At 47.0% G+C, this 19,620-nt stretch overlaps 1 protein-coding gene across 3 annotated transcripts in view; it reads right to left on the bottom strand.

Annotated features, from left to right (window-relative positions):
• LOC115531262 (corticotropin-releasing factor receptor 1) overlaps window positions 1-18,290 on the bottom strand; it is a 54,904-nt gene extending 36,614 nt beyond the window's left edge. For 2 of the 3 annotated variants that reach the window (XR_003973858.1, XM_030340407.1), the window contains exons 1-4: window positions 17,333-18,290; window positions 14,044-14,131; window positions 12,753-12,797; window positions 12,090-12,218 (exon numbers count right to left, since the gene is read on the bottom strand). Coding sequence is in view for 2 of the 3 variants with exons in the window: in XM_030340407.1 (XP_030196267.1) it covers window positions 12,090-12,218; window positions 12,753-12,797; window positions 14,044-14,131; window positions 17,333-17,362 (292 nt within the window). In the remaining variant the exon portion in view is untranslated. The remainder of the gene's footprint in view (window positions 1-12,089; window positions 12,219-12,752; window positions 12,798-14,043; window positions 14,132-17,332) is intronic. The other variant, XM_030340408.1, reaches the window with a different exon arrangement.
• Between the last annotated feature and the right edge of the window lie 1,330 nt (window positions 18,291-19,620).

Raw genomic sequence — 19,620 nt, 5'->3', positions numbered from 1 at the left:
AGCTCTATACTCGATTATCAATGAAAATAAGTGTCTGGAGGGCTTATTTTATGGGTCTTCATACCGAAAAAGTGCCTTGGTTCAATTTTCGCTGGAATGACACTTTAATTCAACATGCAACCATCATCCCCCTCCCCGCCCATCAGTGCCTCCTCCACCGTGTCCCCAAACGCTACCTTTCTCACTCAAGCTCCGCCCTCTCCGCTCCACCTCCTGGGAGGCCTTTCATTTTCGAAAACACAAACTCTCACGGCTATAGTATCAGGGCACAGACATCACTGTCTGAATATGCTGTCACCAGGTTGTGATAAAGGTTGCTTTTGGCAAAAAAATAGGTCTGACTACATCGTACCGACCCAGCTTGACGAGGGCTTTGTTTATTTATTATCAAGCGTTACATTGAGACTAATTGGCTCGCAAGTAAATTGCCTTGTATACAGGAATCATTGATGACCACCGCACAAAAGGCGGGAATATGGCCACAATTACAGTCCAAACATTAAAGCCATCAAATAGGCATATCTCTGGAGCACGGCTCATTCATTCATACAACCAACTCAACATGCCCGACACCAACAACCCCTCACTGCCCACAGGGGGGTGCTGTAGGCGGAGGGTGTGTCAGTGTAACCAATACGATAGCTTCAAAGAAATGCTTGTGTAACAGGGTTGTAAGGGATTGACAGAGTTTTTCAAAATTCATTCAGTTTTTCTTTCATTTTGTAAGAAGCTAACTTGTTATTTATTTTCATCTATTAACAGTTTAATATCCTGTCTTTTTCTTACCATGAAATCTGACAATTTCCAGTGATACAATGTACTTGACTCGAATCAAAGTTTTGTGACATTTATGTCATTCTGTGTTTCTGTTGTGGTCACGTGAAGTTAGTTTGCTAGCCTGTTAGCCTGTTTGATGGCTAGCTGCTGTGTCTCGTGCTCTAGTATTCTCAGAAACTATGGAGACAGCTTCAGTGGGTTGATTTTATTTTTATTCTAATGTGTTGGGGCAGGAGCTGTAATAATTTATCATAACCATCAACCACATATTTGTGTTTATTAAACAGCTTGAAATAAACGCTGTGAAGCAGAGAGATGCTGCGAGTCGTCTCTCCAGTCTGCTGAGATTGAGCTGGAATAGTAGGGTTATATCTGGTTAGACGGCAGGGGGGGAGATCTGAAGATGTTATTGAGAGTCTCAGGTTTCACCGGTGATAGTCCTTTGTGGAGTAAGATATTAACACTGGCCTCCAGCCTTTTACTGCAAAAAATATTTTGTGGCTGCTGAGTTTGTCTGTTACTCTAGCAAGCATTTAACTGTTCTTTGGATTTCTACTGTTCCCTGGTTTTGTGCTTTAAAGTGCATTGTTTTGCACACATGGTCATTCTGTCACTTTTTTCATTTTTTTCTGTACAATAGGTTTTGATTTATTCAGTTTCAATCGGTTTTGTGATAAAGTTGAAGATAGGACAAGACGAACAGACATGCTGATACAGCTGATACAGAACCAAGGACTATCTATGTACGTCCTAAAGTGTGTTTTGGTAGAGGAACGTTTATGCACACTAACTCAGTAGCCCTGCCAAGTTATGTCGGTTCTTCAGGTTGTGGTAGGGGGTTCCTGCTGGCACTAACGACTGTGGGGTTAGTCTACCGGTTAGCTAAGCTCCTTAAAGCTCTACACCCATTCATCACCAGTCTAGTGTAACAAACAGTACACTCAAACTCACAGAGATGGGGAAACACAAAGGAGATACAGTCACTGTGTCTCTACCAGGGCAGGGATGGTGGATGTGCAAAGCTTCTGGCACTACAATGGTCCTGGCACAGCTCAACATGCTTTTGAAGTGAAAAGTCTTCCGTGGCGAGGCGACAGACAAATCATCTGTCCATAAATGGTTAGAGTTGATGTCAACGTGGCTTACATTAACATTTACACTCTAATCCAAAGCGATTTACAATAAGTACATTTGTCAGAAGAAAGAGAAACAACTATATATCGCTGTTGGTACAGACAGGATGTTCAGAGAAAAAATTGCCAAGCACTTGCAATTGCTTATTTAACCCATGGTAACATAATTCACACATTCATACCAACAGGACACATATGGCCTTAGCGACTAGAGAGGCTTCTTTCCCATCCTAGGGAGGCGTCCGGCCCATACAAGAAGCCATTCTTTCATCTACCAATACTAGAGATACGAGCGGCCCAGGTGTTCGAGAGACCCAGAAGCTCAAGGCCACAAAAGTGTAATTCCCGCACATAGCCACAAACCAAGTTGCAATGCCAACACATAGCCGCAAGGGACAGCATAAAGACACATACGGGTATCCAGGGGGGCGGGAGTTCAGCACCATGCTTAGCCAATCAGAGCACATAACTGAGTCCACGCCTGCCCAGTAGATAAGTCACAACACATAGCCCAGGGGGCTAGAACGCTCCAGGTAATGCATCCTTTATCCTACATTAACGCCGGGATTCCACCGGACGCGTTACGGCCGCGGAACGGCTGCGACTTCTGCCCTGCGTGCATTTCCACCGGGAGCGTTACGGCAGCGCAGCGCTGCCTTGCGAGCCAGCCGTATTCACACGAGATCACGCGATAATCCTAAACCTAATGTACTCACCTTTCACTCCCAAAACTACTGCAATTAAATGCCAGGCTTTGTCCTCTCTGACATTGTCCATATAAAAAGGATGATTTATTTCATAAATTATTTTATTTTGCTCCACTTCGACAATCAGTCTCTCGTCGTCCATGTTGCCGACCCTCTGAGACCCTTTGATTGATTGTCTGCTGACCTGGTGCCACCGGTCGTGACGCATTGTTGATGTGAAGTTGTGATAAGCTACATGAGCTGAGTATTTGTGTTTTATTTTGAAAATTTACCGGATGCTCTACAGCTTTTACTTTTCACTTCCTGCCCGGCTCGATCTGCTCTGTTGAAATTGACGCGGTTCAGCAAAGGTCAAAAAATAGGAATGCAACCGAATGCTTGCGCTGCGGTGCGGCCGTTCCGCAGCCGTAACGCGGCCATAACGCGGCCGTAACGCGCCCGGTGGAAGTGCCAGGATGTCGAAGTGCCAGGACGTACAACGAATGTAAGTAAGGGAGTATGGGTGGAGGGCGGTGGGGGGTAAGGGGGGAAGCTATGCAGAGTCCAGGTGAACTCTGAACAAGTGAGTCTTGAGTCTCTTGCGGAAGCCGGTGAGCGACTCTGCAGTCCTGACATCAGCAGGGAGCTCGTTCCACCACTGCGGTGCCAAAACAGAGAACAGTTCTCCGTGAGGAGAGCTCTCTCAGTGGAGTATGCAGTCTCGAAGCCTGACTGATAGATGTCAAGCAGATCGTTTTGTTAGAGATAGGAGGACAAATGTTGGTGACTGATTGTCAGAGTTTTAGAAGGAATAAAAGAAGAAATAACAGTCTGTAGTTCCAGATGTCAGTGGTGTCAGAGGTCGGATCTTAAGGAGCGGCTCGATTCTAGAAGTCTGAAGCGAGGGACGAGTTTATGAGGGTGGTGAGGAATGGCAGGATGCTGCTCGAGACGGCCTGAAGAAGGGAGGAGGGGATCGGGTCATGGGGCAAAGTGGTGGAGTGGTTAAACATAACTAATCGAGAATTTTTCTAAAGATGGTAGTGAAGACAGAACAATCGAGGCGGGAGTAGAGGGAAAGAGAGATTTCAGGTAACAGCGGGGGGTGACAGTATGAGGAATACAGAGGAGGGAGGTCTTCAATGAGTAAGAGAAAGCAACAAAGTGATGGTCAGACACGGGGAGCGGGGTAACGGAGAGAGCCGATGTACTGCAGAACCTTGTGAATATCAGGTTTGTTCCCGGCGGTGGTGAAAAGGTATGTTAATGCAGGTGAGTGCAACTTCTCTGGCAGGATGTTGAACTCGCCCAGGACAAAGAGTGGTGTGCATCTTCAGGAAAGAAGCTGAGGAGGGAATTCATCTCATGGACTGTTGGCCTTCACGAGAATAACGATGTAAATGATGATCATGATGATTTTAGGGATCAGTACATAATGACCATGGTTATTTTGATGACCTAATGGTTTTCAAGCCTAGTGAGGAGGAATCTGTGAAGAGACTAGAAATGGGATTCGAGCGGTTGCACGCAACCTTGAGCTGGGCCCCAAGAAGTGGCACATTCTGCGCCGCTCAGTCCACTTCCTGGGCCACGTCATTGAAAGAAGCCATGTGACGACAGACCCCGTTGAGGTGGAGGCCATGAGGTGTCAAAGTCAGACTTGTTGTTTCCAGACGGCCAGACCCCATGCCCTAAAAAGATCAGGTCATTCCTCTGTCTGGTCATGTTGTACCAACGATTTATTTCAAACTGCTCAAGGTGTCAAAACCTCTCTTCCAGTTAATGTCTGATGCAAAGATCAGCAAGACGCACAAAGGGAGGGGAGAAACGTGTGAATGCTAACAGGAAGTTGACAGCGGCAAATTGAACTCTTCAGAACCTGAAAGTCTGCTTGCTTTGTTTAAGATCCAAATCACCAACTCACTCTGATCCCTATCAGATGGCATATTTGTGATGCTGCAGAAATCATCTTCGCAGAGGTATTTCAAAGACTTCCATGGTATGTAATGCATTTAGCTGATGGTGGTGTCTACAGATCAAAGCCTCATGATCGGTCCGAAGAATGAAGCAGAAGAAAGTGAATGTCCCGTTTCCCCAGATTGGAAGTCTGATTCGTCAGACTAGTTCTATCAGAATGTTGCTGGTCCCGGTCACGGATTCTATCTCTGCATGCTCCCTTGCTGGACGATCTATACTATTGCTAAGCATTGCTGGTTTAACGTCCTTCCATCCCTAGGCATTCCATACATATAATGTTATCCATAGCAGGGCATTCACAAGCCCTTAAATTACCATAGCTGGGAATTCTACCAAAGTCATTGATGGCTTTCCTGTCTCCCATAGCTGTGAATTTGTTCTAAAAACCCTTGCTGGCGTTCTGTCTTCCTGAGCGGCTCTCTACTTCTGGTAATAACACTACTTTTGCGTTCCACGATGCAGTGACTTCTGAAATCACTGATCATGGAAGCATCCATTCATGTCATGCATTGATTCTCTTTTGTCCGTCATAAGGTGCTGTTCACATTTGTCAAGGTAATAAACGTTCAACACAACTCATCTCCTGGCATCCTTCATGGATCCATCGTCCCCAACAAAGAATAATTTCATGGTGTCTAATCTTCAAATGTGTTGTCAATAAATGTTGTGGTTTATCTGATATACTAGTCTCTCCTGATTGAACTACTCTTCACTGTCTGCGTCCCCCTTGCTTCCCCACTAAATTGTTTTCAGCCTATTTGTGTTGGTGGGTGTTATCCACTTGACCAGCAGGGAGCTGGTAGAAATGTAGTCTTTCTCTTGACATGCACCATCCAAATACCAGGTTTTACTTTTCTCCCAACATTTGAATACCTACTGTATTACCGTATATGACAGTTTGGATTTGATGCGGTCATTTCACCTGTTGATTATTGAAGTTTGTCACATCTCGTATAAATGAATTGGTATCAGTTAACAATAAGGCTACATTAATTTACCATTTATTTAGGTTAATGCATTAATAGCATTATTATTTAGCATCAACTTGGGTAGGGTTAGGGGGTAGTATTGTAGTTCAGTTGGTGCACACCATCTCCCATCCTTAGTGGGGGATAGGGTTAGGGATAACCCTGGTTTATGTTAGGGATAATGTATAGAATGGTTATTATCGGGAAAATAAGCACCGACAGGGCGAACTGGACACCGACGTGCATCGGAGGTGTCTTGCTTCGCCCTGAAGGGGCTTATTTTCGATAATGACCGGCGACGTTCTATACATTATCCCGCTTATTAAACTGCTACTTGCCAAAACGAAAAAATAACTTCACATGGTGTGTCTTTTTACAATTCATTTGATACCAGCATTCATAGTGTTGATCAGCAGATAAATAGTCTGCCAAAGACGTTGACGTTGCTTAGCAACCGCTCTATTCAAATGGGGTTGACAAGTTACCGGACTACTTGCGGATTGATACCAAAGACGTCATTAGAGGCAAAAAATCCTTTATTTTCCTTGACAGTGGTCAATTAAATTTAGCAACGGTGAATTATCAAATATATTTCACCGCCGGAAGTTGTGAAGGGCCCATGCAAGTGAACGGAGCATTCCACGGCATTGAGAAGACCTGTGTAAAATGTATTATTGAATACCTTAGTAAACATGAACATATTAGTTTAGTTAATATCAACGCCATTAATAAACCTACATGAACACTTAGTAAATGATTCCTAGACCTATTGTTAACTGTTAATTTACCATTAGTTAGCTGTTAACTGTTAATAACTGTTGGTTAATTGTATTTACTAAATTAATGCACCGTTATTGTAAAGTGTAACTGCTTAATATCTATAAACCTTTGTTTCTGTTTTGTTTTTCGCTACCATAATAGGTCTGCCATTCAGCAGTAATTGCTCTCCTACCGAACCCTTGAGGACGGATCCCTCTTCTGGGTTCCTTCTCACGGTTTCCTCCCGCGGGGTTTGGGTAGGTTTCCTTGTCCTTTAGAGGACTAAGGTTTAGAGGGGTGCGCTCTAATGAGGGCCTGTGAAGCCCTTTGAGACTTTTTCTTAGGGTTGTACAAATAAAACGGACCGGTATGAGGGATCATACCGGTTGTATAGATGCATAGCAATAGACCATAACTCTTTCATTTCAAATACAATAAATAGTTGGGCTGCACCAATACGTCACGCAAGCCCTTTGCGCTGCATACAAAGCTCTATTCAAATTCTTACACCAAAACTTGAAGTCATGTCATCAATAGAAGGATCTTTTAAATAAATATCAGGTAACTCAAAACGTAAGCTTTAGGTCAATTATAAGCTCTGAATCTGTATCTGTGAGATTGAATTGCTAGTATTAGAGCTCTCAGTAAGTGATCTGCACTGTCAGTGTATCTTGCTGTGCCCGGCCCAGGTCCAGCCCACCTGGGTCCAGCCCACCTCACCTCCTGCTCTCGGGAGCCGCAGGAAGCCCTCAGGCACTGGGAACGGAGAGCTGGTGGGCAACCCTTTGATGGAGGTGGGGTCGGCGGTCTGGGTTGCCACATCGTCCGCCTCCTCTTGCGGTCGAGAGGGAGTTCACCATACCGTTAATAAAAAGAATGCCTCGGCTTCAACGATGGCCTCGCGCTCTGAGATTAAGAGGTGCATTCATCGGAATGTGAATTCTGGTTTAAAGGGAGAACGCATAAAGTGAAGGCCATGGGGAGGCCGCTTCTAATGCCCCTCTCCTCAGACACGGATTGTCTGTGTTCTAAGAAGTTAGTGACGGTTAGGGACATGTACACGACGGATTGAGAGATGGGGGATGTGTGCGGTCGTCAGAGGTGCCCCCCGCTCAGCAGAGGGGGAAGGCATTGGGAGGTGGATCCGGTTCGGGGAGCACGTGGCAGGGTGCTTTGGCTGCGATAAGACACTGACCTCATAGCCCGCTTGACCGGGCCAACAACAAGGACTGTGTGGAACAACACTGAAGTGGAGAGGAGATATATGTAGACGAAAAACATATAGCGATAACTGTAATTATAAACTGTGATTAAGGGCGATATATATAAAACATACTTGATTAGCTCAGAAATCGTTATTCCCCTGTTCTGTTGTCCTCTGTTGAGAGAAATAACCTTGAAGATGATGATGTCGCCATCACCTGACCTGGGTAACTGTTGTATAGAATGCTGCCTGACAGAACGTCTGCCATCCGAACCTTAACCCTCAGGCACTTAACTAGGCTCACAGGTGCTGACTTCACAACTACACAAGTGTGTGTAGTTGTGCGTGTGCTAACTTACTGCCATTCATATTAAAATAACCTACTGATTTTAAGCATAAAAAAATTGGATGTAACACCATTTTCATTGGTCTAAAATATATTTTTTTTATATGAGACCAACATACTCAACCTATGCTCCCGGTTAAAATAAATTTAAAAGACCTGTGTAAAAAGAGAGGCTATATGAACATTTCCCGCCTCTAGGGGGTGTCACCTGTCATGCACAGCTTATGGGAAGTAAGGTATACTGAGATAATGCAACGATCCAGTATCCCCTCTCAGCCGAGATCAAACTATGGGCTGAACGATGATCACTAAGGAGCGGCTTCTACACAATGCAAAGAATGTTCTCCTAATTTGCCTCCACGGCATCAATAAGACAGGGCTTCTACCTGGTTAGTGCTACTGAAGGACTGCTAAGAGCTAACTGTTAGTGATAACTGTTGACTGCTAAATGCTAATTCTGTTGCTTCCAAAAGATCTGGTGGAGATCATAAAAAAATGCATATGAAGAAAAATGAATATGTAAGCCTATGACCTAACCTGATGGTAACACATTACGTGACTTATAACAAATATATTATTGTTTTTGTATATATAACAATAACATTACCATCATTTTCTCCATTACCGCTTAAAGTTAAACTACGTTTTCCCATTAGCAGCCTCTAGTGTCTTGAGGTTTAACTGTCCAAATGTTGATGCTGCTGAATGACGTCTAGAGTCAAGTTATTGAGGCATTTTATTCGGTGAGCATTTCTGACACACAAGAATAATGACTGTCAAGTTCTCAACCGCTGATTATACCGTTGTATAAAATTCCCAACTGTATTTCCTTACCTCTAAGAGTGGCCAGACGTTGTGACCTCATAGCTGGCTGCAGGCATAAGTCTCATGCCAAATGTTTCAGACTTCGCATCTCGGAAGCTTCAAGTATGAAATCATCAAAGACGTTGGGGAGTTGTTGAAGAATGGCGGAGCAACATCTCTGCAGGGACATTAGCATCGCTCTGAGATGAATCAGAGATGAGCTCCTGCCTGGGACGCACACAACATCTTAATTCTTGATTACATTGTCTCTCGGCTCTGCTCCAGCCTTTCCTCGATGGCGAGTGAAATATTGAATAATACTTAATTATGAATGGAAGCTAAAAATACCACCTACAAACACTGAGCGAGATCGTAACCTTTCAATCAGCGCCAAGGGCTCGCTGGTGGTAATGATGCTATCTTGGTCGCTGCCTTTGTTACCCTGACAACTAGTCACCATGCACTTTTGGATCGACCCAAGTAATCAGAGGGAGGCTGAGCCGGGCAACGCTCCCCTAATCTTCCCTGACTTCCTGCTGTGCGGAAAAATGGAGGGATTACTGTTTTCATTTATTCCCTTTGTTTTAATCCCTCTAGAGGCATGTCACCTGGCCACTCGTAGTCCAAAGCCATTTTCGTTTAGCCAAATGAGGCGACCGGAGGACAGAAGGCCCAGTGGGCCCCGGCCGACAAAGAACCCTCCGGGGGCCCTATTCCAGGGACCCCTGGGAGAGAGGTTGACTTTTATGCAGTATTTCCGCCATGTGGGAAATACATTTACGACTACACTATGAACTTTTAAATCGGGGCTCCACATTTTTCGATTTTCAGCTGCTTTGACTATATGCGTGTGTGTGGACTGCATTGATAATATTTAAAGGTAAATGTATATTTATTAACCGATCTTCTTGATCTTGTGTTATCTTTTAATCCAAAAGCCACCGGCTGTGTCAGGATACACGCAAAATAATCTTTCTGTATTCTCGTGTCCAAAACAAACTCAAGCCCTATAAAAAGTGAGCCAGAAATGCAGCACCACTACATTAAACAGTTTGATAGTAATTCTTTCTTGGCTAAAGCTAGACATATAAACTGTAATTTGTGATCTGTGGGCTTTGGGCTCAATAGTGTAAGTGTACCTCCTGTTTTAGCCCAGATTTGAGCACAATCACACCTAAGAAATGTGTTCCTAGGATGGGGATGAGTTATCCCTGTGTGTAGCCCATGCTAACTCAGAGAGACCTTTTTTGTAGCTAGTCACCATTGAGTATGAGCATTATAATTAGTTGTATATGAAACACAGAGCACACAGTGAGGTTAAGGGTCTGAGAAGTCCTCTGGGCCTTTAAGGGCTGCCCAGAGGGCCACGCATCCACACCAGGGGCCTCATTTATCAACCGTGCTTAGAAAAGGCTCTAAATTCCCTCTTACCAATGAAATTTAGGATGTGCTTGAATACAAAAAAAACAGTACTTATCAAACGTGTGCAAGGCGTACGCACATCAGTAAGCTGTCTATCTTAATAAATTCCACCTGTTCTTAAGTACCATGCTCGTGCACGCTCAGACCTTTTGCATTCAGAAACACCTCCAATTAACCATATATGGTCACAGACTTCCCTTTCTTTACCAAGGAAAGGGAAGGAAAGTCTGGGGCCCCCTGCTGGAACAAATGCCCCCGCGACCCTATCACGGATAAGCGGTTCGAAGTTGAAAATGAGGTCGCAAAGCATCCCTTTATCAACCATGTGTTTTTCCCCTCACCGCTATAATGGCAAACAGAGCAAAGAGAAGAAACTTCTCCAACACTAAAATTGAAACGCTCGTAAATGAGTTTGAATTAAAAAAAATGTACTTTTTGGCTAACTTAGGGCAGAAGAAAAAAAAGCTTGCTGCATGGGAAAAGATGACTGATGCAGTTAATTCAGTTGGGTCGGAAGAAAGAACCCTATCTGAAAAAAATGAAATGGTTTGATGTTAAACTTAAAGCCAAAAAAAGAGTCATAGCCCACAGAAGTGACATGTCAGCAACTCGCCAAGAAGATCAGCGCGATCTTTGAAAACACGCTCCCTGCAGAGAGCATGGTTTGCCAAGTCTTCCAATAACGCAAGATAAGCCATTGCACATCATTTCAAACATTTCTCACAGCTGTCATTTATACGTTTTGAAACCAATTTGCTTATTTAAAATTTGACAAAGGAGTAATTGTATGTTTTCTAATTAAAGGAAACATGGGACATATGTAGACACACTTAAATGCTCTGCTAGATTCTGTTCCTATGCATGGCCAGAGCTGTGCATATATTAACACACATTCCTAAGTATATGTACATTTTGCTAAATTCCATACTTTGCTTGGCAATGTTCATATGCACTCCTTATGCACAAATCTGTGCGCAAGTACAGTTGATAAATGAGGCCCCTGGGCGTCTCACAGAAACAACCAAACCAGTCTAAAATGTTCAAAACCTCTTTGCCTAAACTCGGCAAAAACGTAGTTTTTTACAACTGTTTTCCCTGCATTATGCTATTATTCACAGTGACAAGAAAATCAAGTATGTTTAAGATCATAGAAGACGATTCAATCAAAAAACTTGATTGTGGTACTTTGAATGAGGTCCAAACTTGAGACGCAGTGGGACTACCTTGTCCTGAAGGCTGCCAGTCTTCATCTGTCTTAATCCCGTCTACCTGGTGGCAGATCTCCCTGAGGGCCCAACCTTAGCCTGATGACTCATTCATTCTAAATTTGGATTTATTACCTAAACCTTTATTCATATCTTATCTGCAGCATAAACTGTCAAAATTTCAGAATCCTAATCCTGAAATAAAACAAGAAATATTTTTGTGAGATTGAAACACAATAACAATTCCATATAAGTCACGGTGATGTTCTGTCCCAGATCTTGTTTGGATTGAATTCCATAGTTATGAAGAGCAATTTGGACTTGAATTATTCAGATGTGGAGATGTGCGCCGGCACGTGTATGCATGCTGGCTTGGAGCTTGCCCTTAAACGATTCTTGGCGATCAAAATAAATAATTTATGATAACATGTCTAACCAAAGTACACAATAAACACTGCATAAAAGCTCTAATGGTACGAAGCCCCGTTTAATCTTCCTTAAACCGAACTTGAAGGAATGCATTTCATCTTAATGCAGCCATGACAACACTCCACTTTAGACTCTCAATCTCTTAGTAATCCTCCATTATCCCATACAACCCATAATTGCATTGTGTGCACACTTATTTACTCCACTTGTATGTGTCTTGTTAATTCCAACGCTCCATGCTAATTTATGTGTACACAGTTATATAAACTAGGCGCCCCCTAGGGACCCCCAGGAGAAGGGGGGGGTATTTTTAGTTCATTGTCAGCAGAGCGCTGGCTCAGAGCGCCGGTCGTAGCGGAGGGGCCGCTGCTGGTCTTACTGGTGGTGTTGTAGCGGACGCCGTAGAACATTTCCGGGCAGGGCCGGGACACCATCTGTCCTGGCTTGCTCCTGGGCCAGCAGGTACCGATTCCATCGATTGAGGTCTCGCAGAAAGGCTCAGAGGAGTCTGGGGGAGCAAAAGTTGGGCTAGTCAGGGCGTTCTTACTCCATATCCGACGCTCACACGCCTGCTTCTAGCTATATGACCTATATATATGACCCGCTAGCAACATGAAGGTTCCTGCCGTGCTAGCGCCATTCAGCCTTGAACCTGAGGAGGCTTTGAGGACGCGCGTCGTTCCGGCTGCGTGCTAACACTGGGCCGGGCCCCTGTGCTTGTGAACAGCGGCTCTAATGATTCCTGCTCCTCCCGTGGCCCAGCCCAAGCTCTATTTCCAGCTCACGCTCATCTTTGATGTTTCTTCCCATAATCTGAGACAAGATCAACCTTGCCTCTACGCTCCTCATCTCTTCCCTCGGCTTCCCCTAGCTGTGGGCGAGGACCAAACTATTTGGCCTGGCAGTCCCGCTACACGCACACACACGCACGCACGCACGCACGCACGCACGCACGCACGCACGCACGCACGCACGCACGCACGCACGCACGCACGCACGCACACACACACACACACACACACGCAGCTCTGATGGCACTGACCTGTGAGGTTGCTGGAGCTCTGGTTCCATGAAGCCAAGGCGTACACTGCAAGCGGACGAGAGGGAGAAGGTTCAGTCAATAACGTCGATAGCGAGTTAGAGGACGACTCGACCGGCCTGGACACCTCATTAGAGCTCACTAGAGCAGGATAGGAGGCGGGGGGCAAGGGACCAGGGGCAGGGAGACCAGGAGGGGGGCAGGGAGACCAGGAGAGGGGCAGGGAGACCAGGAGGGAGACCAGGAGGGAGACCAGGAGAGGGGCAGGGAGACCAGGAGGGAGACCACGAGAGGGGCAGGGAGACCAGGAGGGGGACCAGGAGGGGGGCAGGGAGACCAGGAGAGGGGCAGGGAGACCAGGAGGGAGACCAGGAGGGAGACCAGGAGAGGGGCAGGGAGACCAGGAGGGAGACCAGGAGGGGGGCAGGGCCAACTGAGCTGGAGACCAGGAGGGGTTGAGGGGGGGTCTGGGGGAGAACAGGGGAGGTTCGTGGGAGGTACGGGGAGCGGGGGGGGGGGGAGGGGATGATTGGGCGTAGATTAGAGAAGGAGGGGGGATAGGCCAGGGGAGGATGGGGGAATGTACTTGGGGGGGACAGCCGTGTTACAGTAAACACTAGTGACAGAGTTCCCCCCTAGCAGTGACATCCCCATCAGCTGCAAATATGACTTCAGACACCCTCCCCCCGCGGTGCTGCTATTACGGCTGCACTGATTCAAAAAGATTAACATTAAAGCATTCTGGGGGGGGGGGGGGTTGTGCAGCTGGGCTTAAATGTTGTCCAAGAAAAAGACGTGAAAGAACAGCCAGCAGTGGTGTTCTCTGTGTGCGTCCGCCGGGCTGGGAGCGGTGGTGGTTCACTGGGAAATAACAACAATCACATGTGAGCTCTCGCTGGCGCTCACGCCGCGGCCTCCCTGGTGTTCCGGTCCAGGGGGGGGGGGGGGGGGCTGGGGGGTTCTGGGTAATAATACAATGTGGAGCGTTGAGGCAGCTTTGGGGAATGCATTTCGGTGATTTGTTTAACTAAAGAAACCAAACCAACTTAATGTAATTCAGCTGTTTTAAAAGAAAACCGAATGAACTGATGTAGTCGGGTTCGATTGTCCGTTTGTGTGTGTGTGTGTGTGTGTGTGTGTGTGTGTGTGTGTGTGTGTGTGTGTGTGTGTGTGTGTGTGTGTGTGTGTGTGTGTCTTGTGTAATGTGTGCATACATATGTTGATCGGTGGTAAAACATTTCAGCTTGAGCCGTAGGAGGGCGTGTAATGATGATGTCATCAGAAGTGGTCTTACGTGACACGTTGGCGGACAGCATGACCAGCCCCTCACAGCTCCCCTCGCCGCACGCCCCCGCCAGCAGCCCACTCAGCATCACACACACCTGGAAACACACGCACACACGTTACCATGGAGACGCGCTCAGCATCACACACACCTGGAAACACAAGCGCACACGTTACCATGGTGACGCGCTCGGCCTCACAAATCACACACACCTGGAAACACTCACAAACACACGTTACCATGGAGACACGCTAAGCATCAAACACACCTGGAAACACCCACACATGTTACCATGGAGACACACACACACACACACACACAAACACACACAAATATAACCATTAAATATACACATATGTTGGTGGTACCATGGTTACCCCTCAGATTAACCCACATTTGTGTTATATATTGGATAGTGTGTGTGTATTTTTTATGTGTGCATGCACATGTGAATTGGTGGGAATACAACCACAGCACCCATTACCATGGAAACCATGCTAGGCATGACCCACACCCAAACAGAGCACATTGGCTAACATGGTAACACAACGGCTAACATGGTAACGCAACAACTACACACCGGAAATGCGTCAACCTGTGTATCATAATTAATAAACCAATACAAAGACATATATATATATCCTGCGCTGGGCAGAGCTGCTGTTCTGTGAGTATCAAAGCTTCCTCGTTTAAGATAATCAAGTTCTTTTGAAAAGGAAATGAAATATATTAAAGGGGCCTTCTGCAGATTATGTGTGTATTAACAACTCCACTTGCCTAATATGGTTTCCGAGCCCCAGCTCGCTGGAGTCGGTTAATCCCTGTCTCCGCTCGCTTTCATGTGGAGCGCGCAGCGATTGGGGGGGTCAGCGTGTTCTGTCTGCCCTCACAACATCACCTCCCAAATCCTCCATCAGTAAAACTCCATTCCAATTGTATTCAGCAGAGAAAACCATTTTAATGGCTATTAGCCAGCGTTTAATATCTCTATCTAGATCGGCCCTCGTTTTTGATTTCAAAGGCCCTCTTCAGATCAACGTTCCCCCTCTTTCATATTGAAATGTGTGGGCTTGGTTTGTTTCCTGGTCTGGTGGTTAGGGAGGTGGTTAGGGAGGTGGTTAGTGTGGTGGTTAGTGAGGTGGTTAGTGTGGTGGTTAGTGTGGTGGTTAGTGTGGTGGTTAGTGTGGTGGTTAGTGTGGAACCTGGTGTTGTGGTGGTTAGTGAGGTGATCAGTGTGGTGGTTAGTGTGGTGGTCAGGGTGGTGGTTAGTGAGGTGATCAGTGTGGTGGTTAGTGAGGTGATCAGTGTGGTGGTTAGTGAGGTGGTTAGTGTGGAACCTGGTGTTGTGGTGGTTAGTGAGGTGGTTAGTGTGGTGGTTAGTGTGGTGGTCAGGGTGGTGGTTAGTGTGGAGGTCAGGGTGGTGGTTAGTGTGGTGGTCAGGGTGGGGGTTTGTGTGGGACCCTAGTGTTGTGGTAGTTGTCTGGAGGATTAGTGTGAGACCCTGTTGGTTTATTATTCCCGTGGGCCCACAATAAACCAGAGTCTTGGTCTAGGGTCAGTTAAGACGGCATTTCCTGTGGAAAACATCTTAAACTCTGAAACACATTAATGTTTCATCGTCGCCAAGGCTGGCCTCTGCTATTGGAGTGGAGCCGATGAAAGAATTGATGTGTCGTTGGAATATTTGCAGAGAACATATTCTGGGAGAAACATTGCTGTAATATCAGGTGATATTCCGGTGGTTGTGGAATTATCAGAATGAACTATGAACTCTGATCTGATTGGCTGATGAGAAAAGATCAATGCGTGCGATCAGACATTGACCTTGGGGAGGGGGGAGGACAGCCCTTTAATGTCACAGACGGCAACAAATCTAAATGATCACAACACGAACAGCAACCGGCTTCTAGTGAAGGAAATATAATCTTTTACAAATTGAAGTGACATTTATGCACAAAAATAACCCTCACATGTTCATGAAGAAATCTAGGACAAATATAACTCTTTTTTTTTTGCCCCTTGGGAGAATTTTGTCCTTTGCTTCCAACCCATCTCTTGGAGCGTCGGGCAGCTACAGTCAGCCCCAGGCACCCACCCAAAACCTACACCGCCTGCTACCCACAAGAATACAGCAAGATGTGTTCTGGTTCAGACCTACTGTATTCTTGCTGTATTCTTCTACCTACCAGAATACAGCAAGATGTTAGTGTTCTGGTTTCAGACCTACACTGCCTATTATCTACAAGAATACAGCGAGCTGTTAGTGTTCTGGTGTGAAGGAAGCTCACATGAATATGGCGAGAACATACAAACTAACTATTGCACCACCGTGACTAGTTGAACGCTACCGTGTTGTTCCAGATACAACCGGCATGGCAAGGTGTACCCGGGGCCGGGCAATGCGTACCTGCCCATGCCAGGTGCACAGGGCCCATGCCAGGTGTACCGGGGCCCAGGTGTACCGGGCTCATAGGCGGTGTACCTGGGCCATGCCAGATACCCAGAATGCAGCTTGCTGTGGCCGGATGCCCAGGGCCGGCGGCCACAGGCTGCATGAGTGTGTGTGATTACATCTACAGCTGATTACAGAGGGGCCAGGGGTCTGGGGAGAGCGACCTTCGACCCAGCACACTGGGAACTGATCCAGGGGCCGAGCGTGTTGAATCAGGAGGCTGGGCGCATGCTGAACAGCGTGAAGGGGTCCTGACTGTTCTCCCGTGTTCAGCTCTTGTGACGTGTTGCCGTCCTCAGGCTCACTCCCGACCCCGCCGTGCAGACAGACAACATGCTAGGATAGTTGCGGGATTATTTCTTACACGCAGAGAGACTGCTCGGGAGGAATCCCTGAGAGTGTATCTGGGTCTGGTGAGAGATATCGCCCGATTGGATTTCCCGGAACCTCCGTCAGCGATGTGTTTTTAATCTCTTAAAACACAAATCCGGGTTTTCTTTCATCAACATTAGTGAACTCTTTTTTGATGTGATGGAGGAAAATCAATTCATTTAAAAGAAACACGATGGTCTAATTGCTTTCTCTTTTTTATATTGACTGAAGGCCATTCAATCTGTTCGACCGCAGCCCGAAATGAAAGAAGGTTAAAGAAAGCCTGGATCAAGCGCTTTGAAATGACAATAACTCCTCTTGACAGGTTCTGGTTACCGCCATGCGTTTAGTGGTCAGTACTCTGTGGTAATATTATGGTGTTATGATCTGGTGGTTTGGCAATCCGAACACACAGGACAGCCAACACAACAACAAACCGACAGCACTTCATGCTCTAGTAAGATAATCACTCACCTTGACGAGTAAGAGCCACATGCAACCCATCTCTGAAGCTCTCACATCATTTCAACTTCAACAGAAAATATCTTGCTTTACAAAGTCTCGATTTCAGAGTAGTTTCATACATTCGCCGGTTTGTAATCACCCTCGCAGTGTAAATCCCAGTGATAGCACTCTTCATTTTTTGGTGTTAAATATTAAAACTCAAAACAGCAGTCCGAGCCCCCTTCCACCCCGGCCCCCAATGGCCCCCTCGGGGCAGCTACGCCGCTGCAGATAGGGACACAACAGAGACTTTTCCTCAGGATCTTCAACCTTCAACCACGAGAAACCAGACGGCTTCACCGCGCTCACGGAGCCATATCGGAGATGAACTTGTTCGTATTTCCGAGGTGATGCGCTCTGCTTTCCATTCGGTTCGCCTCCTCGTGAATACTCAACGCGAGTCAGTCAGTCACTTTGCGCTGGCGGACCTGAAACCAGACCCCCTATGGAGACGCGCCGTCCCTCCTATCGATCCGGAGCCTTTTAACCCACCGCCACTAATAAAGTGTTTTAACACGCGTGGTTCACTCCGTCTCCTGTTACCCGGATGGTGCTGCTGCTCCACCGCCCTCCTCCCTGACAACTGAGGCTCTCGGCCACCGGTACGAGAGAGAGGGTCTCCCGGCAGCGCCGCCCACGCGCTGTCACTCGGTCGGGACGCGGCGCGCTAAATAACGACGGACGATCCGCCGCTCGGAGCTCGTGACGTCACAGCCGGTCCTGATCCCTGAACCCTCTCCGGTGTCGACCGCTGACTGGCGCGGGGAAAGTTGAGAACACGTCCCCGTGTGGAGGACGATTCAGGGTGAGAGAGCGTCTCCAATGCGCATCCCCCGATACCGGTGTGTGTGTGTGTGTGTGTGTGTGTGTGTGTGTGTGTGTGTGTGTGTGTGTGTGTGTGTGTGTGTGTGTGCCTGCGTGTGTGTGGGTGGGTGTGTGCGTGTGTGTGTGTGTATGTGTGCGTGTGTGCGTGTATGTGTGTGTGTCTGTGTGTGTGTGTGTGTGCCTGCGTGTGTGGGTGTGTGCGTGCGTGTGTCTGTGTGTGTGTGTGTGTGCCTGCGTGTGTGTGGGTGGGTGTGTGCGTGCGCGTGTGTGTGTGCGCGTGTTTGTTTGTTTTTAGGGCACGTGTCCCCAGTTCCCAGTTCAACGCGAGCAAAAGCCCTTTCTTCATCGATAACAAAAATCCCACCAAACAGACCAAACTGGTCTCGATACCAGTTCGCAGTTGGTCCCCAGAACCCTGCGACGGGATTTAGGGCCAGGTGCATGTTCACCCACCACGGCAAAATCTCCCAAAATATAGGCATTGCATTGTTAAGTATAAAGCTATAAGACAATATTTACTGTTTCTGAGGGTACTTAATTCTAGTATAGGACTATTTGGTCGTGTTATATAAGATGTAGGCTCCCACTTCATTCACCCCAGTTTCACAACAGAACATAGGCTACAGGACGGTAGGAGCCTAGAGCTAAAAATATAAAATAAACATAGACTATTGAATAGACAGAAAACACTGGCAAAGATTAAAGTAATTAGCCTAGGTCGGAATTGGTTGTGGTGTGTGCCCTCTGTGTTGTGTGTTGTTTGGGTTGGTTGGGGGGTGGCCCTGCGGCCCCCTGGGGAGTCGCCGCTCTCAGGGTCTGAGCATCCCCCCCCCCCCCCCCGCTGGGTTGACCTTGCCAGCGTCTCCGACCTCTTGGCCTCGCAGAACCACAGAACCGCCGGCTCAGCGGGGGGGGGGGAGAACTACACAGGGGAGACCAGAGGGACCAGAGAGCATACAACAGAGACCAATGAGAAAAGACTAAAGGTGATATCAGAATGGAGAGAACAGAGAGGAGAGACTAGAGAGGAGAGAACAGAGAGGAGAGACTAGTCACGGGAGTATAGACCAGAGAGGAGAGACCAGAGAGGAGAGGCCAGCAATGGGAGGATAGACCAGACATGAGAGACTACAGAGGAGGGAACAGAGAGGAGATACCAGAGAGGACAGACTAGAGAGGAGAGACCGGAGAGGAGAGCCTAGAGAGGAGAGACCAGAGAAGAGTGACCAGAGAGGAGAGACCAGAGAGGAGTGACCAGAGAGGAGAGACCAGAGAGGAGAGGCCAGAGAGGAGAGACCAGAGAGGAGAGACCAGAGAAGAGAGACCAGAGAGGAGAGACCAGAGGACAGACTAGAGAGGAGAGACCAGAGAGGAGTGACCAGAGAGGAGAGACCAGGGCAGAGTGACCAGTCACAGGAGGAGAGACCAGAGAG

The sequence above is a fragment of the Gadus morhua genome, chromosome 18, assembly GCF_902167405.1.
Source record: "Gadus morhua chromosome 18, gadMor3.0, whole genome shotgun sequence".
NCBI classification, from domain to species: Eukaryota; Metazoa; Chordata; class Actinopteri; order Gadiformes; family Gadidae; genus Gadus; species Gadus morhua.
The sequence above is the reverse complement of the archived record's forward strand: the minus strand, read 5'-3'. Positions and strand labels throughout refer to the sequence as shown.